Source organism: Centroberyx affinis, unplaced genomic scaffold (assembly GCF_046629955.1).
Source record: "Centroberyx affinis isolate AG114_WGS23_722 - 3 ecotype Tasmania unplaced genomic scaffold, CSIRO-AGI_Caff_v1 ptg001466l_1, whole genome shotgun sequence".
Classification (NCBI taxonomy): Eukaryota; Metazoa; Chordata; class Actinopteri; order Beryciformes; family Berycidae; genus Centroberyx; species Centroberyx affinis.
Window position 1 is genome coordinate 39176 of NW_027279935.1, and position 24132 is coordinate 63307.

Below are 24132 nucleotides of genomic sequence, written 5' to 3' on the forward strand. Positions count from 1 at the left end.
TGGGTAGAAAAATACTATAATCATCCTCCCTGTTGAAGTGTCCTTGAGCAAGACACCAAATCTGTGTAGCTGCTCTGTACCTGAACCTGACCTCTGACCTCCCTGTGGGAATGGGCAAGAGGGGTATTTCCCTCTGGGGATCAATAAATACATTACTAGTATCAAGGTGGTTGTTAATGTGTAATTCTCAAAATGGCATCTCAGCCATGACTGAATTTCATTAAGATATAATTAATGTTAAAGTAAAAAATATAGTAAATAGAATTCCCAATCATTCTGAAATTCACCAGAGGGATGAAAAACGCAATTGCGGAAAGCCAACTTCTTTTCAATTTTAAATTTATTTTCAATGGTAAATTTGTTACTTTTCTCACCAGGTGTCACTTGTTACAATGTGGAGAAAATCTTGCTGTATAGTGGCTATTCATTCAGATTAAATTGTCATCGCTGTCAGCATTCCTCGCTGAAACCAAAGGCAAATCTGACTGACCTCTATGTAGGTTAATGTGTTTGTCGGATCAGGAAGTCCCCACTAGTGTGTAAGTGTGTGTGTGTGTGATTTATCAATCTGTCGTTGGTATGATAATAACACGATCCAGGTCACATTTTAGGGCAGTTTCCTGCTCTCTTCCTGTCGCACATGTACACACACACACACACACACACACACACACACACACACACACACACACACACACACACACAGCTGCTAGGTGAATTAGCCTCCCTGTGAGGAGAGAACACAGAGACAGACGTGGAAACCAGAACCCCCAAACTGGCCTCTAATGGCTTCAAATGTGTGTGTGTGTGTGTGTGTGTTTGTGTGTTTCTTCCTTTGCATACTTCTCTCTCTTTCTCCACCTTTTCCTCTTTCTCTGTGTTTCTCAGAGTGTCTCTACATGATCGGTATTGGCATTGGACGAAGCCATCTTCGGTGTATGTTAACTATCAGCGTGTGTGTGTGTGTGTGTGTGTGCGTGTGCGTGTGTGTGTGGTTGTATGTAATTGTAATTGGTAGACCAACATAATACATGCCAAACCACCTGGCATTGTACCAAACCACAACTGCTGAGGTTGTGTGGTTGTTTTTCCACTGCTCTTCTATTCTATTCTATTCTATTCTGTTCTATTCTGTTCTGTTCTGTTCTGTTCTATTCTGTTCGAGATACCAGAGTGTCACTTTGAGTCATTAATCCCATTTAAACCTCCAGTACAGATGGATGTATAGTGTGTCTACAAATATCCACATATTCATATTCATACATTCATTCATACATTTTTGAGCGTGATTATCTTGGATAAAAGAGGATTTGCAGTCCACTGATTTCCCCAAGGTGCAGTGAGGGTCAGACAGGATTTCAGCAAGTGTTCAAACAAGCTTCTCTGATGTGTTTTATCAGCCTTCAGGGATAGTTTGGTATTAGGATAGCTGCTAAAGTTGTCAACTTACTGAGACTTGGAGGTTTTTCTCACACCTCTCACTTCCTCTCTTAAACAGTCTTTCTCATGCTTTCTTTCTTTCTTTCTCTCTCTCTCTCACCTACCTCCCCCTCTGCCTCTCTCTCCCTCCCTCGCTCTTTCTCTCCCCACGCATCAAATTTAGTGTTTGCAGGTGTACCAGCTCGGGCTTGCGATGCGGTTATTAATGCGATGCGTTTTGCAAGGCATTATGGTAATTTTCTCTTTCATCGTGTCGAGCCGAAGCTTTGTGCGTTTGGAGACAAGAAATCTGAGAGTTAGGTTGATCCCCGTTCCAAGAGCTCCTCTGCTGTCAAAAGCCAAGAGACAAGGAACCAGGAGGAAAGATACTTTGGTTAACATGTCAAGATTTCAGATGTTTTTTGTCCTCATAAGAGACCCTACCTTATAACTTACCTCAGTTTGATACTACTTGCTATGAATTTACCTCAGCAAGATTAATGTCAGCCTACAAAGGTGATAAACTCTATTCCACAAATAAAAAGGCAGGCTAACTGAGTTTAGATGGGTTTACCCATAGAGAGGGTTTACCCGCCACTACATCCCTGACCAAAATGGATATATAGCATTTTAGAATGAAATCCTTCTTTGTGTGTATAAAACCTCTGCATCTAATTGTACTTGTCTCTTCCTCTAGGTGTATTGATGGCGTGAGCTTCCAGCCAGCCAGCCATCCAGTCATGGCGCTGTGGTGGTGCGCTACCGTCTTCTGCAGGTTGGCTGCAGTGTGGTTTCCCCTGCTCCTCTCAGCACTCCTGTGGCAAACGGTACTCTAACGTCCTCAGTGCAGTCCAGTGGTCGGTTATGCAAATCACCCTAAGTTTTACTGATAGGGATTTCACTCAAGGATTCTCTTATTTCTTTAAGGGAAATAGAGGCTTTGTAGTTGTGTCGTAAATCCCCCAGCAACCACAGCTGGTGCTATCATGGAGTTGGAGTGTTGGCTGTGTGCAAATGTCTATATGACAACTGTTCAAGAGATCGATACCTGAAAAAGACTGTTGTGGTGTGGCTGTAGATCCATCAGTGACATTATAATTAAAAGTGAATATTCTGATAATTTGGATTTGTTTCCAACGTTAGATTTCTGTGACACAGTAAAATGTATTGTCTTTAGCCCTAGCCACTTTGTCTCTGCTACAAAGCACTATGAACTGTAGCTTAGAGTCAGCTCAGTTGATTACAAAAAAATAAAAAAGTTGTTTTTTTGCTTTGTTACTGTTCATTTAACAATGCAACCGATGCAAATCTTAACATGTGATTTTTGGCCACTAATGCTAGCTTCTACTTGATACGTTAGCTAGTGTGCTAATCAGATGTGTTCACAACCAGACAGTGATGGTTAGCTGACCAGATAGGCCTACATGGTTAGCTAGCTAACAAGCTGACATTATCTAAAACAAACTGGACCAGATGTAGTCATAAAATGAGTTCCGAGTCAAATGCAGCACAGAAATTAACCATTATTGAACTCTGTTGAGGTATCAAGTCATATACAGACAAACAATGACACATTTGGCCAAGAGCTGAGGACCTCCAATATGGCCGCCAGAGGGTGTGTTACATCACCTGAAAGCACTGTAGGCTAAGAGAGTTGTAACAAACATTTCAGACTGATTCCTTAGCCTTAAGTAAGAAAAAATACTAACAGACTGGTTTAAATATGGTTTAAATATTTTTTCAGGGTAACGAAGAAATTTTGTAGCTAAAGCTAACATTGTTAGCTAGTTAGCTAACCAAACGTTACAGTTAGCAAGCCACAGCAGCAATAATGTTTGAAAATCTTAGGAAAAGAAGGCCAAACTGGACAGAGGAAGAAAGCTTATCCTACATGATGAGTACAGGTAGGCTATATGAGAAGGAAACACGGTTGGTTGCAGAAAACATCCTACATTTTTCTAAGCATTATTATTGACTAATTTAAATTCAGCACAACTTCATTCTCCTCAATGAAAAAAACTCAACCGTATCTGGACGTTGTTAAAGTTATGAAGCTGTTCATGGTGATTGTGCAATGCATAACCAATTTTAAACAATGACTTAGGATAAAAAAGCACATAAGGATGAAAACATATATAGGCTATATATATTAGGTGAATTCTATATATACCTATATATATTAGGTGAAAACTCATTTAAATCTTGAATGAATCTTTAAGGAAAATCTAAGATGCTTTGTGCAACCAGGCACAGGAGGCTGCCATGTTTATGCACCTGGTCTGTTTTATATTAGCCCCCTAGTCTATTTAGTGTAGTTAGCACTGATTTGTTTCCAAACTGTCAGTGCCTACACAGGTCTGAACCTATCTGTTTGCTTCTCTTATCTGATCTTTTCTGAATTTCACTCCTCACTGCTTACCCACACCCCCTCCCTTCTCCTCTCTTCTCTGCTCCTTCCATCCATTCTTTTCTCATCCTATTCTCCTCCTCTCAATCCCTTTCCTTTCCTTTCATTTCGTCTCATTGACCCTCTCTTTTGCCCCCCCCCCCCCCCCTCTCCTCTCCCCTCCCCTGTAGATCTCTCCTGTCCATGCCGTCCCGTCCTGCCCGCGGGGTTGTAGCTGTCCAGGAGTCAAAGAGGTCCACTGTACGTTCAGACACCTCACCACCATACCAAAAACCTTTCCCAAAGACACACAGAGAGTCAATCTGGGGTAAGACTGAGTCTCACACACACACACAAACACACACACACACACAAGCACTTAGTCATTATTAGCAATGCTACTCCAAGAGGCAGAAAACAGAATCTTCTATGTCCTGTATAGTTATTAATCTTGTGAAATAGCTAGGAAGTGGTTTGGAATGTAACTACTGTAGGTCAGGTGATTTGAGAAATGTTTTTTTAGCCCCATTGTCTTGAAATGATTAATTCTGCCTCCAATAATGTGCTTTTTGGCTGGACTAAAGTGCTTTTGGTCGTTCTAAAAGCACCCAGGTCATGATAAATGAGACGAGCTTCTTCTACTCTTTTCAAACCACTTTTTCATCCCACGGATCCAAGTGAGAAATTGAGTCTCTTTGCCTCGGGAGGTGGGATAATGAAAACATGTTGCTGCTCTTGTCATGTCAGGGCCAAAATTACGCAGATAAGTGACTCCTTTTGGGTGCCAACCCATTGCTTCATCATCCTTCAACCTGCCTCGAGAACAAAATAAACCTTTTTTAAAGCCACAGGGACCAGTTTGCCCAGCATGATGTTCCTCATATAGCCCATTGTGCATTTCATTTGCCAACATCTGTTTGAAACTGAGGAGATAACGGTTTAGCACCAGCATGTGATGACAAACTTACACTGTAGGGGATAAATCACTTCCATGTGGGTCTTTCTGTTGTGGACAGAGCTTCCACTGCCGTCCAGTCGCATAACAACTGTTGTTTAGAGGAATTTCCCAGCCAACCACTGCAACCACTTAAACTGCGGTATATAACAAATTGCTCCGTCTAATAATTGGCTGCGAACAATACATACTTACCTGGCAAACGTCTTGGCTAGAGGCATTTAGAGCCAAACTGTTGTTCATAGGATGCTGTAGCCATTTGCACATGGGGCTCTGCTGTGGGAAAAGGCTATCGCTGCATTTCAGGTGCATTACAACCACTGCTTGGAGTCGATCTCCAGCTTCACTGCTGCACATAATGCTTTGATGTGATGAAGCATTTCAGTAGGTAAATGGTCACAAAAGCTACCATGCGTATGTGGTGCCAAGCTCCGGTTCTGTCCACAGGAGGCAAACTGTCTCCATATGGGCTCCTCGACCGTGGGAACAGCTATCAGTGCATTCCAGATAATCTCTTAAAGCCGATACAAAATGCATATGCTGCTTTATAAAGCCGGCCCTCCACTGCAGGGATTTTGTAGGGGAAGGTTTTGGCAACAGCAAGTGTTATATTAATATTAAATTACACCACCCCCTTCAGGCCAAATGGGATAAGGTAATAGATACCTAGATATGCTCTATTGAGCGTTCTGGTTTGTGTTTCATGGCTCTGTCTTGACATATTGATGGGTGGAAACACCAAAAAACACTCACAACACATACATAAACAGACACGTGGAATACAATATATCTCCATGGATGCAGGACATAAAAATACAAAAGATCAGAATTGAAGTTACATTGTTTCCACATGACAGCGATGATAGGTGATAGGCCGATTCTGTGTGTCTGGCTTTCTGCTGTTGCAAAGCTGAACTCCCACCTGATGCTGTAGTCTATTTGATCCTCCTCTTGACACTTCTGCCAGTTTACCACTTACGCTAATGGATTTTACTGAGGAGAACTGTGTTTCTCATTGTGCTACACTATACCCTCTGGATTATGCTGTGCTTCTTTTCTGATGCTATATTAACCCCTGGTGACGGTGTCTTTGTGGAGGGCAAAAGGCACTCTGGTAGCGATAGAGTGACTTGCTCAAGAACACTTCAGCAGGGCAGACGTTTGGAGGAAAGCCAAACCTGCAGCCTCTCCAACCGCTAGACCACCCTGCTGACTGTTGTGCTGACCAGGGTGATTTATCTTCTATTCATGCAAGGCATGAGTAGAAAATGTTTGGAGCATGTTTGGAGCAGTTTATTCAAATTCTGGAGTGTTTATTGCTTTAGCTCAGTTCGTTTTGGCAGGTGAGAACAATGCCGAACCGACTACAGGAAACGACCCAAAACACAAGGTTTTATGGGTATTAGGAGACAGATGTTGACATGTGATAACCAGCAGGTTCTCATGCTTGGAAAGCCGAGCAAAACAAAATGAATTGAGGGCAAACTGCAGTCTGGACTCATGCTCATATTCAGCTATTTCTTGTGTTCATAACTGGAAAGTAAATTACACCAAAGAACACAGACAAGTCCATCATGCTTAGATAAAGTTTCCGTTTAGATAAACTTTTCCGCTCTTGTTCAAACCAAAGAAAACAAACTGTATTGATCACACCCAGATACCCCCAGTGGTGCCCAATCTATCGTGTCATATCAGCTCCTGCCAATATGACATGTAACTACCAAATAAAAAAATAAAAAAACACAAACCAAAAGTGTCTTAGTAAGATGCTGGACCAGCTTCAGACAAGCTTCAGTGTGCCTTGGAATTGATTCTGAAAATGTCTGGAACTTTATTGGCGGGATGCAACACCATTCGTTAAGGTAAAAGAGCAAGGCACTAACACCGCCAGGGTTAGAGCTTCAATTCCCATTGGGGAAACCCACACTTAAAATATATGCAGTCATGGTACTGTAAGACACTTTGGATAAACGTGACTACCAAATGATATATGTTTGCAGTTTTATGGATGGTAGTGAAAAAACGCTATATCCAGAATCTCCCATATGTGTTCAATTGGGTTGGGATATCTGCATCCTGGGAATGTTGTGTGTTGCTCACTGCAGCTTGCTCACTGCAGGATAGTAGACTCTACCATAGCACACTGTGCTGATTCCTGTTGTTGGAAGTCCTGGCTACCTCTCATAAGGCAATCTATCAAGTCCTATCAGCCGCTGTCAGTAGAAAGTGTGTTCTGCTGTAGACGGTGTTCCATTGTTGGACGACGTGTTTGGCTCTGGGATCTACTGTTCTATACTGTACTTGGCAATCAGTGTGGCTGTTGGGGGGATGTCTGCTGTGAAGTGTTCATACCTCAAGACTGCTGGAACAACCAAGGAAGGTTTTTGAATAGTGTTTCTTTCTTTTTCGTGTTGTTGTCTATTTTGATACAAGTTGGTCTGAATATGTACCTGGGTCATCAGATGATTCGACTTTACGATATGTCTTTGATGTAGATGACAACTCCGAATCAGCAACTGTGGAGGTTTTATCATAATTGGAACACCCTCTTTTAGAATCGACCAATCATGGTTCATGTTTGTTGATATCATTCCTGCCATTCCACTTGATGAGTGGACTTGACACAAGTTACCACTGTTTGCATTAAGTTCATTTAGAAATGATTCAATCTCATTACTAGAGGGAGTATGTGTTTGTGTGTGCGTGTGTGTGTGTGTGTGTGTGTGTTTCCTCTGCCTGGCACATGGTGAGGTTTTAAGACTCTGAAGGAATCAGCGGGGCTCAAAGGTTGACTGAGGTCAGAGCCCTATGTCACCCCTCCTTCCCTCTTTCCATCCGTCATTCCTTCCATCGATCTTTTTTCTTTGATTTGAAAGGTTACATGGCCCCCTATGGAATGAGTAAGACCCCTCCCCAACGCACACACACACACACACACACACACACACACACACACACACACACACTAATGTTAACCAGCTCCACTTTCCTCACCTTTCTCTTTCTCACTTTCTTTATTCTAATGATACAGTAACATTGCGAACAAAGAGACCCAACAACATGTGAGCACCGACTGCTGCTTCAAATAGCTTCCAATCCTACCCACCCTCCACCCCCCTGTTACTCTTTTATCTCAGTAACTGGTCCTGTTTACTTTCTCTAACAGTTATAACAGCCTGACGGAGGTGGAGGGGTCAGAATTCAGGTCACTACGGCAACTGGAGATGCTCATGTTGCACGGCAACGACATCAGCACAGTTCACTCTGGGGCTTTCTACAGCCTGAGATCACTACAGGTAGAGAGTATGTGTGTGTGTGTGTGTTTGTCCAGAAGATAAAGATGTGCTACAACAATTATTACAATTTTGAAAAGTTTTACCCAATTCTATTTGAACATATCTCATAGATCCTAGATTTGTACTGAATCCAGAGTTTTTCCACATATATGCCTTATCTTTTTTATATTATGACCACTGTTTTGTCCAGATCTTGAAGCTGAGTTACAACAAGCTAACATCGGTGAACCCCGGTCTGTTCGAGGGTCTGGCGAGTCTGATCCGTCTCCATCTGGACCACAACCTCATCCACTTTATAGAGCCCTACTCCTTCTCTGGCCTCACCTCCCTGAAGCTCCTGCAGCTGGAGGGGAACGTCCTCAAGGAGATCCACCCTCACACCTTCATAACGGTGTCAGTACTGGGGGCCTTCTGGACGTCTGGACTCAGGTAAGGACTCTTGAGAGTGTGGAGGTTAGACTAGTCTAGATTCCTGGCCCCACTGTCTCCCTGCGTTGGAGTGAGCAGGTAAAGAAAATGATTGAATATGTTTTTCTCAGACACCTACACCTATCAGACAACCTGTTGGAGCAGCTCCCTGCTGCAGCACTGCAGACGGCTCCCAGGCTGGAGCTGCTGTCTCTTCATGGTAATCCCTGGACCTGCGACTGTCAACTCCACTGGCTGGTAGAGTGGAGCTCCAGCCATGAAGGTAAGGACATAACTCTCTGAATGAGTTCTTAATTTCTTACTTTATTACCTTCAAACTTTAGAATAGTTGACATGTTTGATTTAAATACTGTGCTTCCATGGTGCCATAAAGCAGCATCTGAAGAGGATGTACCTCAGAGGGAGGATTAAAGCTCAATGCAGAAACTTGTATTTTCAAAAGAAACAGGCTGCACTCAATAGCAAAGATATTTTAATAATATTTTATTCATAGCGGACAAATCAATCAGCCATCAATGTCACTGATGAAGGACAGAGGATCAAAGGAGGACTGAAGGCCAGAGGGCCGATGCACTGACAACCTTTTGTCCATCATAAATATTGCTAAAATATCCTCAGTGTTGAGTGAGACTCCGAAATAAGACTGCATAGAGGTTAGCATGGTGTTTTCATCAAATATAGCAGTTTTTGTGGGGAGAGGGGAATGTTTGAGCTACAATTTCTGATACAGTAGAAGTTTGTGGCAGTGATAAATCTGTACAGAATCTCACTGTAATGCTGCTGTAATGGAAAAATATGTGGTGTATCATTGAGATTTGTTAACACCTGTCAAGGCAAGAACCATGTGTCAAATTCTCAAATCCTGTAAAGGAATACTCTGAACTAATCCTCTAATGTTATACTAAGACTCTTATTCAACCCCCCTGTCTTTCATTTCTTTTTCTCTACCCTTCTTTCTTACCTTTAACCTCTGGTTACACATATGCTTTCAAACTAAAATCATTTGTCGCTGGTTTGTTATGTTTTTGCTTATCATCTATAACCAGTCCCATATGTTAGCTGTTTGTCTCAGCAGAACAGTTGATAATACATCATTATGTTTATGGCCTGCTTCCTCTGAAAATAGGAGGCTATGAAAGCCAGAAATGTATTATTGGATACCTGAACTTCCACTGAACTCAAACTCAGGAATAGATGATTTATTTTTATCCACATTTTTTTCACTCTTATTATCCCAGCTCCCTGTTTTCTCATTGTGTTTTATGTTGAAATATGTGAATTTTTTACTCTAAAGTAGATTGTGACTCTGATATTCACTTAGCTCTCGCTACCTCTTGCTGTTCTCCCTCTTTCTCTCTCTCCCTCCCACCCTCCCTCCCCCATTTCTGTCTCTCCTCCACCTCTGTCTCCTCCTCCCATCCTTTATCTTTCCATCCCTCCCTCTACTTCCTCCAACCCCCCCCCCCCTTTCCCTCCTCCCTGGCTTCTTTCTTCTTTCCCACCCTCTCTCTTCAATCTTTCTCTCTAATTCCCCAACCTGTTTCCATCCCTCCCTCTCCCACTCTTTCTCTCCTCTTGCCTCTTTCTCTCTCCACTTCCCACCTTCCCTTTTGTCTCCCTCCCTCTTACTCCCAGGGGTAATAAAGTGTAAGAAGGAGCGTGACTCAGCCTCCAGTGAGACTTGCCCCCAGTGCTCCTCTCCTCAAGCCCTGAACGGGAGCCTCTTTCTGGGGTTGACTCCCGACAAGCTTACCTGCGAGCGGCCGGCTCTCCGCTCCCCTCTCAAACAGTGGGACAGCCCGTTGTGGGCCGAATCCGACACAGAGCCTGATCTCCCGTACACCCGCGATCTCGAAAGACCTTTAGGCCACCTGACCATCGTTCTCTCCGACAGTCACGGCAATAGTGCCCACGTGGCGTGTGACGTGCGCCGGCCTGGCGAGAGTTCACCAATGACTTGGACAGAGAGTCCGCACTCACCCGGAGTGATATCCGTGAACGTGTCTCTGGTGACCGTCCTCGAGTGCGAGATTGATCGGGAGACGTTGCAAAATCTATGGCGATTGGTTGCTTATTACTATGAAAGCCCTGCTATCTTAGAGAGAGGCCAACAGAGGGGAAACACAACCGGAGCAACCTATCAATACGCCCAAGCCGTCAATGAAAATTCCCCGTACTTCACCGACTTAAAGGGTTATTTGGTGGCAGAACCCTCATGGCTGCTTCAACCCAAAGTCACTTTACAGCTCAATAGACGTCAGACGACAACCAAGAAACTTGTGATGGATTTTACTACTTTAGTCTCCAAGCAGATCAACAACCGTGGAGGGCAGGACGACGACAACAATGACATCTCTTCGTCCTGGGCACTGATTCACCGAGGGACAGCGCGGCGGGTTCAGTCCGCTCTTGAGGGTTCAAAGGTCCTCTTGGAATGCGACGTCGTCACGTCAGGTTCAGAGGTAAAAATGGAGTGGATGCTGCCAGATCTGTCCATTGTCGAAGATGCAACTGATAAAATCGAGATTTCTGAGAGAGGGGAACTTGTGATTCTGAACACCACGCTGTCTGATTCAGGCCTCTACCACTGTATGGTCAGAACCAAAGCCGGCATGGACTTGGTGCCTGTGAGGCTCACTATCAAAGAACGCTCACTCAGCCCCACTGCTTTCAACGGTCAAAAGATGACAGTTGAGAAGGGACGCTCGCTCTCTCTCCCTTGTGAAGTGACCTCGGCTCAGCCCAGCCAAACTATCTGGTACCTGCCCAAAAATCAGATTCTTCTCCCCACGCAACAGACCAGAAGGGCACAAGTGATGGAAAATGGGACTTTGGTGATAAAGAAGCTGACACAAGAAGATGCGGGGGAATACAGCTGCTTGGCCTCAAATCTATTCGGGGTTGACATGCTGTCACACATCGTGGAAGTCACAGGAGACAAGGAATCTGATAGGTCCAAAGTACAGACAGTGATAGAACAGAAGATCTTAATGGCTGGTGGGGAGGAAGGAGAGGGATCAGGGGGAGATTACCAGGAAATCAAACGCCCTTTTGCTACGCAGCCGCCTAAGAGGGTAGGAACACAGCAGAGGAACTCTGGTGGGTTTATCAAAGGGAAAAGACTCAAAGATTCAAAAAGAAAACCTAATAAATCTGTTAAGGAATTAGATCCAAGTCGCTGGGCAGAGATATTGGCTAAAGCTAACGCTAAAGCAAACACTGCTGTGCCCACATTGCAATCTCTACCAGAGCCTAGCACTAAAATGGCAACTACTGTGATGGCTAGTACTCCCAAACCTACCACTACAACTACCACTACTACTACTACCACTACCGATTATACTACTACCCCTGATGTTACCACAGAGCCAATAAATTTAACCATCAACACAAGAGCTAAATCCCATTCAACGGAGAAAGAAAAGGATAAAGATGAGGAATCTGACATATCGGAAAATCAGCGAGAGGCTTTACGACCCCCTCTTGGAAGACCAGTTCAGCCTCCCAGAAGCAAGGAACCATCCGTACACCGTGGTGAGGGTATCGCAGAAAAATCAGACTCCATCACAGATCCTCCTGCCACCCAAACTTCTCAGCCAATCAAACAGTCAGAACATAAGGACACAGGGGAGAGGAGAGGAAACTCCCACCTTTCTCCCGGTCGGCCCAACAGGAGGAGGCCGCCTTACAGACGCAGAAGACCGCCGATGAGAAGAGTCCACCCGCACGTGAACCCCTTCCACCCTTCATCGAACAAGCCCCAAACGACCCTCCCCCAACCCACCACCACTACCACTCCAACAACAACAACCACAACAACAACCATGCCACCAACAACGACCACAACTACCACAACAACAACAACTACTACTACTACTACAACCACTGCTCCCACCACAGTGGAAAAACATGAAGCTTCAAATGGTGATGATCAAACAGAGGAAGACGGTGGTGATTTAGACTATTATGAAGAATATGATGACAAGGATGCAGAGGAAGATTTAAACAGTGAGTCCCTTCATACCACTCATGATTCAGATAGTATTCATACCACAGCTACATTAGATAGAGAAAATGACTCGAGGGAAATTATCTCTTCAAGTAGACATAATTTGCCTAATCCGAAGACTATTCCAACTCCAAAGCCAGACAGTGTCCCGTATCCGACTGAAATGACTGTTGAGGAGGAGGAGAAAGAATCTGTAAAACCAAACGAAGGCAAGGAGAGAGAGAAGGGAAGACTGAGGGGAGAGGTCGGGAAACAACGAGAAAAAGACAAAGAAGAGACTGAAAATTTCGAAGAAGAAAAGGCCAGCGAGAGGGAGCGAGAGCCTATAAAAGCAAAGGAAGAGCGAGAAAAGCAGTCTAGAATAGACACAGGAGGCAGGGAGAGAGGGAAGGAAAAAGCTAAAAAGGAGGGGGCAACACAGAGCTTCAATACACATGAGAGCATCCAGGTAACAACACAAAATAGACCATCACCCCGCGCTAGACCTTCACAAGAAGACAAAACACAAACACAAGCAAGAACTTCCCCTTCCAAAGTCATTCCTTCACACACAGACAGAGACAGAACGAGGGAAGAAGGCAGGCGGAAAGAAGAAGAAGATGAAGAGGTGGAAAAGCCAAAAGCAAAGCCTGAGATCCCCAGTTTCCCCATAATGGACCCAGTCCACCCCTGGATCCACCAGTACAACCAGAGAAGAGGGCAAACCCCCTCTTCCAGGCCGTCGCACATGGACCAAGACAGAAATGGGAGGAAAGAAAAAGAAAGAGAGAGAGAAGAAGGCAAAAGGAGGGGAAAACAGGGGGAAGAGAAGCAGGAAAAGTTTTCTCAGCCTCCCCATGTCGCCCCGACCCCCCACCGGCCTTCGCACCATCATCAACATCAATACCACCCCCTCTACCCTTCTTGGCCAGGTCAAAGGTCATTTCCTCATCCCAGGCAAGGTAATTCAAGCTTCCATGTGTAGGACATGTGTGAAATGAAATTAATATAAGGGATAATGAAATATTCCAACAAACAGCTGACAGTGGCAATAGATTTTAGTGCTTATGGCTGTTATCACAAATCATTTTTTTAAGGCTCATCCCGAAACCAGCACTTTTGGACTGAAGCTGCTGATATCCGTTAGATATTTTGTGCCAATATGCAATATCTGTATGCCAAGAAATTACAAGAATTCAGTGTTTCCTCCAGAATTTTGTTCTTGTCGATGGAAAAGCCTGAAACAGCATTTAGATCATGGGGCACTAAAACTCTCCATTGAAACCCAGGATAATGAAATTATTTCAGGGTTAGCAGCTCTTTAATGCAGGGTGACTCACCACATACAATGATAGGGGAAACTCTTGGATACATTACTGCCTTCAAATGAAGAATGGTAAAACATTATTATAACAATTAAATGAATAAATAAAATGTGCAAACGAAATCAAATTCCATTGCAAGATTTACAGACTGTTTTATGTAGCTGTGGTCAGGGATGAACCTGATCTTTGTGCCAGGTGATGTCACCACCTGTTGTACTCTATAGAAGGTGACATCACCTGGCTCAAAGACCAGCCAATAGCAGATGACCAGTTAGCATTTGGCATGTACTGAAATGTTTTTGTACACAAAGGTTGCTTTCTGTTCCTAGGTCCTGGGTCGTACCCTGTGCCCACCTACCGACCCTGGCCTCTCCCCCACCTCTGGGCTCAAGGGTCAGGGGTCACCAACCGACCAGGGATCACCGCGGAAACGGTCAAGCCCACACCTATCGCTCCCGGCTCATCGGGAAACTCCAGATTTGCACCCACCACTCCCCATCCGTCACATCAGTACCATCAAAATCATCATGTTGGTGGTGGGAGCAGGACCCAAACCATAGATCAACTGTTTCTGTCAAGGCTGAGGAACAGATACAGACAGGTATGATGAGTGGTGGGTGGAAGTGGGTGAGCGTGACCAACACATTTTTGGTAATTATGTGACCAGAGGCGCTGGCACAGCAGTAGGCACAGTTGTAAAAGGGGTTGTATTAGGAGGAATAAATTATGGATAGGTGAGGTCAATCATGGCCAATCAAATTAGCTCCTTTCATTCCCTTCAAAAGCAGTGCGTTCCCTGCCACACTGATGGTGCAAGGTCGCTGCACTTGAAAGAGGGCTCCAAGCCACATCAAAGTACACGTGAAAATTCACCCAAGGCTTTGAACTTGATCCGTTTGTAACCTTTTTTTTTTGTATTTTCATGTTTAAATGTGTCTTTGGACCTATGATCTACACATCTGCTATCAGTATTGGGATTTAATGCCGGGGTGAAATGGGTTGATGCTATATTATACTGATGTGTAATTTTGAATTCAAATTCTCGCTTTGATATTTCCAGGCGCAGCTCGACCGCATCGCTCAGCTCGGGAGGAGAGTGACTCTTCCACTGACAGCCAAACCTCATATAAGCAATCACTACCCTCTATCCTTCATCACACCCAAACCCAGCCTTCCACCCCCGTACAAACCCCATACACCCAAACCACCAGCACCAACCGCTTCATACACCTACACCCTGAAACCTCCAAAACCTGCTAAACCCTCATCATCATCATTCTCTGGTCTCTTCCCTACCTCCCTCCCTCACCCCGACACCACCCCTGGAGTTCTGTATGGAGGTCGGTGGCCTATTGGAGGTAAGTGCACTATTGAAAATGTATGTATTTTAAATGGGTGGACATTGAAAGTTTATACATTTTAAACAATAAATAGGCCAAGTGTTTGTCATTACAATTTTTATTGTTATTATTACATAAAACAGATAGTTCTGATCCTCACTTCTGATTGGCTGAGTCATTGTAAAATACCCAAAAAAACACAACCTGATGCCATAACAGTTCTACCCAAAAATGACCACTTATACCGCTACTAATGTGTTGCTTAGCAACCACTTTGATTAGCTACTATTCAAGAACTATATATATACCGGTATATAGGTTGGTGGAAGAATAACATTTACCTATTATTTAAAGCTGGGGTAGGCAATTTTTTAGAACCATTTTGGTAATATCTGGTGAAATTTTCTTTACATCCCGACAGCTATCAATAAATAAAAACAAATGAGAAAAAAAATCTGATGCCTGTGAGTAGGTTTTTTCTGCAATAATGTGCAATGTACTCCGTGATGTACTATGTGCTTGGCCTCCGGAAATGCTGCTTGCATCTGTAATTGTTGTTGTTGTGGTCTAAATGTGTCCAACTTTGCAGGAGCACGAATCAGTTCTCGGCGTCCCACCGCCATGCCTCCTTTCCCGGGGCTGTTGGGAGGTGGTGGGGTGAAGCCCCGTATCACCACGGTAACCACAGCTAGCGTGTCGGTACTGGCGGAGAACGATGTGTTCCTGCCCTGTGAAGCCTCAGGAAACCCTGAACCCAACATGGCATGGACCAAAGTCTCCACAGGTAAGACAGAAAGAGTAACAGAGATAAAAAGAGCAAAAGTGTGTATGTGTCATCTTTGTAACAGAGAGGTAGAGAGAGAAAACGAAAAAGAGTTTTTTTTTTGTTTTTTTTTAGTAAGCATGCATTGGTGTGGATGCATGCATGGGTGGTGCAAAGGTGTGTGTGTGTGTGTGTGTGTGTGTGTACCTGCATTTGTGTGTTGTCCTGCATGCGGCTGATTTTTAAATCAGCCACATTTTGGAATTAAATCCCAGGTTCACCCCTCTGAGATTCCACACATAAAGGTTTACTAGACTAATAAAGGTTTAAAGAGTAATCAGACTTCTCTCTTTTCTGGAGGCTGTCAGTTTAATTTATACATGTTAATGAACAATGTGAACAATGGCATTGCTTCTGTGGGGTGTCAATGGGATACTAATGATGATGATGATTTATTAGTCCATTAAGAAATGATTTTTGTATCTTACAGCTGTTAGATGTGAAAATGAATAGTAGGAATTGTCACATGGTTAGGTGGCTGAACGGTTTCTGTTGTGTGTCATTTTTCAATTCATGTGATTGTAATTTTGAAAAATAATAAGAGAATGACAAACAAGTGACTATGAAAAGGAATTCAAATCTTTCCCTCCTCTTCCTCTCCTCTGTTCTTCTCCCCAGGTGCCACCATCCCAGCCAACACCAAGCACGGCCTCCGCTTTGAAGTCTTCAAGAACGGGACTTTTGTCATTAAAAACGTCCAGCTCCAGGACCGAGGCCAGTACCTCTGCACGGCCCAGAACAGGCTCGGGTCAGACCGCATGGTGATTACCTTGGCGGTCCAGACTGAGGCGCCCAAGATCCGGCCTCCCAAGTCCACAGAAGTAGCGGTCTACTTGGGGAACAGCGTCAGTTTCGACTGCCTTGCTTCTGGAAAACCACCGGCCCAAATTTCCTGGATTCTTCCAGACAGGACGTTTGTTCGCGAAGTCGGGTCTGCCTACGCTCTGCTCTCTCCGGTGTCTCTGCTTCAAAATGGCACTCTCCGAATTCAGTCTGCCAATTTCTCCAGCAAAGGGGACTATAAGTGTATTGCGAGCAACGCAGCAGGTGCTGACACAATAACCTACCATCTCCATGTGGCGGCTCTGCCTCCGAGCATCAGTGAGGGAGCGCTGGATACTGTGATCATTCAGCCAGGTATGGTATGAAAATGTAAAAACGTCCCAAAATCCCCAAAACCTAAAGTTTTCCCCATAATGTGGCTGGTAAACAAAAAACAAACAAATATTCGCAATGTCAAGGTATCCCACTGACGTTTTTTTTTTGTTTTTTTTTAATGGTGTTCTGGCAACAATTACATAGACTTCCAGTTCGGAATATGTACAAAACCACTTTTTTCCCATTGACGTTTTTTAATCTAATCTAACCAGGCAGGAGTGTGTATGTCCACTGCTCCGCGAAAGGTGAACCAGTGCCCACAGTGAAATGGATGCTCCCAGCGGGGGTCCATGTTAAGCCCTCACAGTTCCTGGGACGCAGGCTGTTCGTCTTCCCCAATGGGACGCTGTATGTAAGGAATGTTTCGCCAGCTGATGCTGGGAGGTACGGGAGTTATATATGTTTCTTTCTTTCAGTCTGTTGGCATATGATTTGGTCTGTCAGTATGTGCTGCTTGAATTTGAAAAGTTTAGCCCAGTTAAATGAATACCTCTGATGGAGGGTTATGTCGGCCAATTTAAAGGAATAGGTCAGTGCAAAATAATATAAATTCAGTCATTATCTTCTCACCCCCATGTTGGTCAAAACTCCATTAAACACAGCGAGTCCCCATAGTTACCCTCCATAGTTCCATCTCAGCTTTCTCCCAAACTATTGACGTTAACAGGGCCATCTTTTCACAGCCCCAAAAAAGTATAAAATGTCAGATTTCATCAAATTTCTTGTGCAAAAACAGTTTGTGCAGCATAATCCAAGTGTTTTGTAGCCAAACGATTGCACTGTGGACCCAAAAGCCAATATTTACCTGGTATGTATGGAGGTTGTAATTACAACCTACAAACTGCTAATTTCCAACTTCCAACTTTGAATGGAATGCAGCGATAGCTAAAGACAGGCTCCCATGATTGGTAATCTGAGAGCTTAAACTATGGGTTACAAAATTCACCTTGCTATCAATCTTTTCACAGGTACGAGTGTTCAGCCACTAATGCCGTGGGCATTGCCAAAAGGACTCTCCAGCTGGAGGTTAGAGTAGAACTCCCCTCCTCCCCTCGCCAACCTCCTCCTCCTCTCCCCATCCCTCCATCCAACCGCCACGCCGTCCCACGGCCATCCCGGCAGCACTCTGTCTCAGCTATGTACGGTTCGACTGTCTACCTCCACTGTCCGGAGTCTACCGGGTCGACGAGAGGGACCATCTGGCAATTACCCTCCAAGACCATAATGGAGCATCGATACAGGTAACTGAAATGGCCGGTTTATAACTTCATAAACCGCTACAATGCTGACCAAGTTTATAAATGCAATGAAAAGGTTTTAGTTGTCATTAAATTTGATTGACTGCTTGGATCTCTGCCTCTTTCCTCTCCCCACCTCTCTCCAGCCCAGAGAGACCAATTACAGTGTTTCGTAATGGGACTCTGAGGATCCTGCAGCTAACGGAGCTGGATGGTGGAAATTATCTGTGTGTCTTCCAGCGGCCAAACGGGGAGGACATGGAGCTCTTCCAGGTGAGAACACATCAGGGACAGATAAGGACAGTTTCATTTTGCTGCCAAATCTTTTCCTTTAGTCTCCGTTCAATTTCTGGCCAAGGATAATTTTTGTTCATCATGAACCTTGATGCTGTTGCTTACCATCAAAGACCATGCTGTCAAGAATTCAAACACTTCTTTATGCCTTCCTTGATTACATTACGATACATTCTTGAATGGTGTGTTCTAATAGGAAACTAAGCTAAACTAAACCAATCAAAATCCATAGGAGCCAAAAAGGATCAAAGACGGGGGTCTTTCCACAAAGTTTCTTTCTCACGTATATGACTGGGTTTTTATAGCATTTCTGTTTCATTTGATTGTACACAGCAGAGTTCCAAGAAGTATGGTAGAAAGAAAATGTATGACGTGACAAAAGGCTGTGAGCCAGGTTCAGACCCACAATACTGCAAATATGTGGAATGCGGAAGCTGTAACATAATATATTTAAAGAGTAACCAAAATCTGTGGTGAAGCCTGACACCTTCCATAGAGTACAGCAGGTGATGACATCACCTGGCACAAAGACCAGCCAATAGCAGATGAGCAAAGCAGTACTCTACTTTTCACCATTAGGTGTCAGATTTGGGTTTGGGATTTAGTTACTCTTTAAGTGTTTGCAGAATGTGAAATTTTCTATCTATAATTACACATTTGCTCATTGACATTGTTTATTTACTTGTCTATCAGGTAGAGGTGTTGATGACTCCTCCCAGGATTGAACACGTGAGAACCGCCCAGACCAGGGTCACCTTCGGCGAGAACTTCCAGGTATTTATGTGGAACTATTTCCCAGTCATGCAAAGTAAGATAGGGTGAATAAAACAATGTACTTAGCAGTCAACAGTATATATGCTTCTTACATAGTTCACTAAATTCACTAAATACATCTATTTACTACCTCATCCATTCACTCTTTCTCTCCCTCGCTCTTCGTTTCCTTTCTAGGTGGACTGTGTAGCGACCGGCCTCCCCGATCCGGAAGTTTCCTGGAGTCTCCCAGATGGAACCTTAATCAACAACGCCCTTCAGTCCGACGACAGCGGCCTCCGCCACCGCCGCTATGTTATCTTTGGCAACGGAACTTTACTCCTCCAGCAGATAGGCAAAAAAGACGAGGGCGACTACACCTGCTACGCCAAGAACAAACTGGGCAAGGACGAGAGAAAAGTGAGTGTCAAAGTGGGACCGGACGCTCCAAAGATTAGATTTAAATCGCAATCACTGGTGATGGTGAGGCTGGGAGAATCGGCTAAGTTAAGCTGCCAGGCAATAGGTGAGCCTACGCCGAGAATCACGTGGATCTCACCTAGAAATGACATAATATCAGCGTCATCGGATAGATATCAGATTTTGGACGACGGGATGTTAGTGGTGAAGAAAGTGACGCTTGGCGATCAAGGGAAATATGCATGCGTGGCACGAAATTCTGCTGGCGATGACGTTAAAAACATGAAACTCGAAGTCGAGTCCCAGGAACCCTTTATCAGCGGAGTGAGAGGGAAGAGTGCCACCAAAGTTTTGGCTGTTTTCTACCAAACGGCGCTTCTGGATTGCCGAGCGGAAGGGAAACCGGAGCCAAGAGTCTCGTGGGTCACACCTTACGGCCACTCGCTCCCAACACCCTACCTGGGCGGTCGCTTCCAAGTCCACCGGAACGGGAGCTTGGAGCTCAGAGGGGTGAGGAAAACAGATGAAGGGAGGTATGTGTGTCTGGCTAAGAACCATCTGGGCGAAGCTTCACTTTTGGTCGAATTAGATGTGGCGTCACTGGCCGAGAAACCAAGCTTTGCTGTTCCCAATATTGAAATCTTACCCATCAAGCAAGACAGCGGGGAGCTGACCCTGGACTGTCCCGCTCGTGGTAAACCCCACCCAGAGTTTGCATGGGTCCTACCCAACGGGACCATGTTAACACCTGGTGTTAGACTCCAACGCTTCACCCATCATCTGGGAAACGGGACTCTCCGGATCTCACAACCAGTTGCAAGTGATAAGGGAGTGTACCGGTGCATGGCAAAAAATGTAGCGGGGCAAGCGGAGAAACGTTACGCCCTGGAGGCAGGCAGAAAGCCGGTGATCAGAGGATCTACAGGTGTGTTTTTATATTTCATCACTGTGCAGCAGAAATGTCTTTTCTTAAATTTTGACAAAGTGAAACATTAAAACAATACGAAGCATCAGTGTGAAAATCTGCTATTGTTTTCTCAATTGCTGAAAAGATGACTTAAATTTATCTCTGCACAGGTGTGTTAGCACATTGTTACAGAAGAGAATTTGAGTTCTGAGATTAATCTCAGAATTCTGAGAATAACGTCAGAATTCTAAATTTAAAGTCAGAATTCTGACATTGTGAGATTAAAGTCAGAATTCTGAGTTTAAAGTCAGAAGTCTGACATTCTGAGAAAAAAACTAAATTCTGAGAAAAAATCTAAATTCTGACTTTAATCTCAGAATTCAGAGTCTTTTCTCAGAATTCTGACATTCTAAGAAAAAGTCAGAATTTTGAGAAAAGTCAGAATGCTGAGATTAATCTCAGAACTCAAATAAATTTTTCACATGTGGCCCTAATCCTAAACATTGCTATATGAAATTCATTTATTATCATTATTGTATTTTTTTTCCAGGTGGGATGAAGATCACCTATGGCCACAGCCTGAACCTGCCCTGCTCTGTGGATGGCTGGCCTCAGGCGTCGATCACATGGACCCTACCCAATGGCCTTGTTTTGGACAAACACCAAACCATTGGCCGAGTTTCTTTCCTAGCCAATGGGACACTCCAGCTCAGACAGGTTGCCACCTTTGACAAGGGAACATACATCTGCAAAGCCTCCAACACTTTCGGCTCATCGACGCTGTCCTACCCGGTCGCAGTGATGGTTTTCCCGCCGCGCATCACCAACGCGCTGGCCTCCATCACCAGGGTCAACCGAGGATCGCCAGTGATGTTAAATTGTGTTGCAGCTGGTATTCCCAAACCAGATATTTCGTGGACGTTGCCCGGACGCACCACTTTGGTTCCCCACAACCGGTTCACGGTGCAGGGAGGGATCCACATGACAGAGGAGGGGAGTCTGGTTATACAGAACCCTGTGCTCATGAACTCTGGCATTTATAAATGCAACGCTAAAAATGCCCTCGGGACAGACTTTAAATCTACGTACCTACAAGTAGTCTGAGGGACAGTTACAGTGCTTCATTCTGTATTAATAAAATCTCATAGCAGAAGAAATAAGACTGGATGAGGATTTTTCTCCATTAGGATTTGAATATACAGACGCTATGATAAGGATGCCCTGGGGACAGACTTAAAAGCTGCCTAGCTGCAGGCTGCCTGAGATGCCTTGCGGAACAATTTCCGCTTAACAAACTTACAGTGAATTTTCACCTGTTAAGTGCAAATTTACGGTAAACTTTCAACCTTACCTTACCTTATGTTGGACATTAAAATGCACTTACACCCCTAAAAGTGCCCTTTTATCTTTACTTTTTGGACTTTGCTGTGTAGGTTTAACTTTGCACACATTCCCCATACAACATTACAATGTGTAAGTGTCCTTTCCAGTTCTACTTTACAGTGCCGTTTCACCTTTACATTACATTACTTCTGTATGTGAAATAATAGAGGACCCTGCTCTCTTGAGATTGAAATATATAAATGTAATGGTGTGTATCCTGTAGGCGTAGTTTCGTATATCTGCTGATTACAGAGTTTATACTGCAATTTCAACTTTACATTGCAGAATTTACGCTACAGGGTCAAATGTAAAATCCATGTAAAATCCCCATATCTCATGAAATGATACATTTTCTATTTGTGAACACCTAAAAGTGGTCGGAGAGACTTTTCATTGTGGAATTTACTGCACAGTTTCAATTTCACAATTACATAATTTATCAACAGCCAATTGGGGAGGGGAGGGCCCTAAAAATTATTGCACAAGGGTCCGTCATAACATAATTCTTCCAGTGACGTGCTCTGTTAATAAAGTCCCATATTTTATGAACTTGTAGTGAATGATGACTCCTTTCTATGATGATACAAATAGACCAAGTTGCTGTTCTAGGCCCTACAGTGTGTATCAGCCAGTTAATTATGTATCCATGTCATTTATTTCTGTGCATAATATGCATAATACACAAACATAGTTATAATAACATACGATTAAGAAAATAGTAGAGTTGTAAGATGCTTTTTAAAAGTGTGGACTGATTTGGCTTCTCTAAGGCTTTGAGGAAGGTTATTCCAAAGTCTAGGGGCCATGCTAGCGAAGGCATGATCACCTTTACTTTTTAGCCTTGATGTTGGGCCAGTCAAGAGTCCCTGCTCTGCGGACCTGAGGGTCCTTGCAGTGGTCTTGCAGTGACCGTGCAATGCCTTCTACGTTAAAATAAGAATTTAAATCAATCCTATATTTCACTGGGAGTCAATGGCAAGAGGCCAGAATAGACCTTTTTCACAGCAGCCATTTTGACGTGTCATAGCAGGGTAAACCCAGGTGTAACTAATAACATTAATGATGGTTCCATTCCGTTTAGGTGTTCCAGAGAAAGTTCCAGTTGAGTTTGAGAACATTTCATAACATCCAGTCCTTCATAGCAGTTTTAAATAACAGACAATTTGCTAGATTAATTGGGCTTGAAGAAGAGATACAGTTGTGTGTCATCTGCATAGCACTTATTACTGACTCAGATATTTATCAAAGTAGCCTCCCTGGTGGCTGCTTATACAGCCTATGTTTAGAACTGGCCATCAGATCCATACTGTATTTCACTGTGCCATCTTTGTATGAAATATATATATAAAATACAGGTGTTTAGTATTCTATTTTCTGACCACAACCACGTGGAAATATGAAATGTGAATCCAATGCATATCGTAGTTTTACAATAATGTGTGTGTGTGTGTGTGTGTGTGTGTAAATACATGCTATATTTCAGTATTGGTTTGCGTTCTTCTCCAGAATGTGAATGTCCCACTGAGGCTTGCTTTCAGACAGACAGGCCTTTGACTGAGGAAGGAGAAGGGAGCTTTGTCAGACACAAACGTTGGGATTGTTCAACACAGAGCGAGTGTGTGTATGTGTTTGTTGTGTGTGTTGTGTGTGTGTGTGTGTGTGTGAGAGAGAGAGAGAGATTATGTGTGTGTCTTTGAGATAGAGTGTATGTGTCTGTGTCTGAGGAAGAGACTCTTTGTGTCTGTGTGTGTAGGATTTGTTCAACACAGGGATTGTGTGTGTGTGCGTGTGCGCAAGAGAGAGAGATGGTCTGAGAGTGGGAAAAGAGAACAAGTGTTTGGTATATGAGTTTCTGTGTGCATGTTGATTTGGGTGTGTGTACACGTGCATAGCATACTCGTGTGTGTGTGTGAGTGTGTGTGTGTGTGTGTGTGTTAGGATTGTTCCCCAGAGAGCTGATCAAAATGGAAGCACAGCTACTCTCTCCTCCAGCAGCTCCTCGTACAGCCACATTTCAC

The 24132-nt window shown here is 43.9% G+C and overlaps 1 protein-coding gene across 1 annotated transcript; it reads left to right on the plus strand.

The window, feature by feature from the left end:
- The first annotated feature begins 2120 nt into the window (after window positions 1-2120).
- On the plus strand, window positions 2121-22646 carry LOC139650225 (matrix-remodeling-associated protein 5). The gene is made up of 16 exons (XM_071526827.1): window positions 2121-2246; window positions 3997-4133; window positions 7927-8056; window positions 8247-8485; window positions 8596-8747; window positions 10121-13435; window positions 14128-14399; window positions 14859-15156; window positions 15728-15922; window positions 16580-17098; window positions 17332-17503; window positions 18088-18360; window positions 18504-18630; window positions 19345-19425; window positions 19603-20749; window positions 21282-22646. Exons 1-16 carry the CDS (start codon window positions 2160-2162, stop codon window positions 21833-21835), a joined length of 7698 nt encoding a protein of 2565 aa, XP_071382928.1. The 5' UTR covers window positions 2121-2159; the 3' UTR covers window positions 21836-22646.
- Window positions 22647-24132: the final 1486 nt, after the last annotated feature.

Excerpts from the sequence above, each read along its gene's own strand:
- LOC139650225 (XM_071526827.1), top strand. The coding sequence starts at position 2,160 with ATGGCGCTGTGGTGGTGCGCTACCGTCTTCTGCAGGTTGGCTGCAGTG. Across the intron at positions 15,157-15,727 it reads AGGTCGGTGGCCTATTGGAG|GAGCACGAATCAGTTCTCGG; the intron begins GTAAGTGCACTA and ends CCAACTTTGCAG. Across the intron at positions 19,426-19,602 it reads CCTTCGGCGAGAACTTCCAG|GTGGACTGTGTAGCGACCGG; the intron begins GTATTTATGTGG and ends TTTCCTTTCTAG.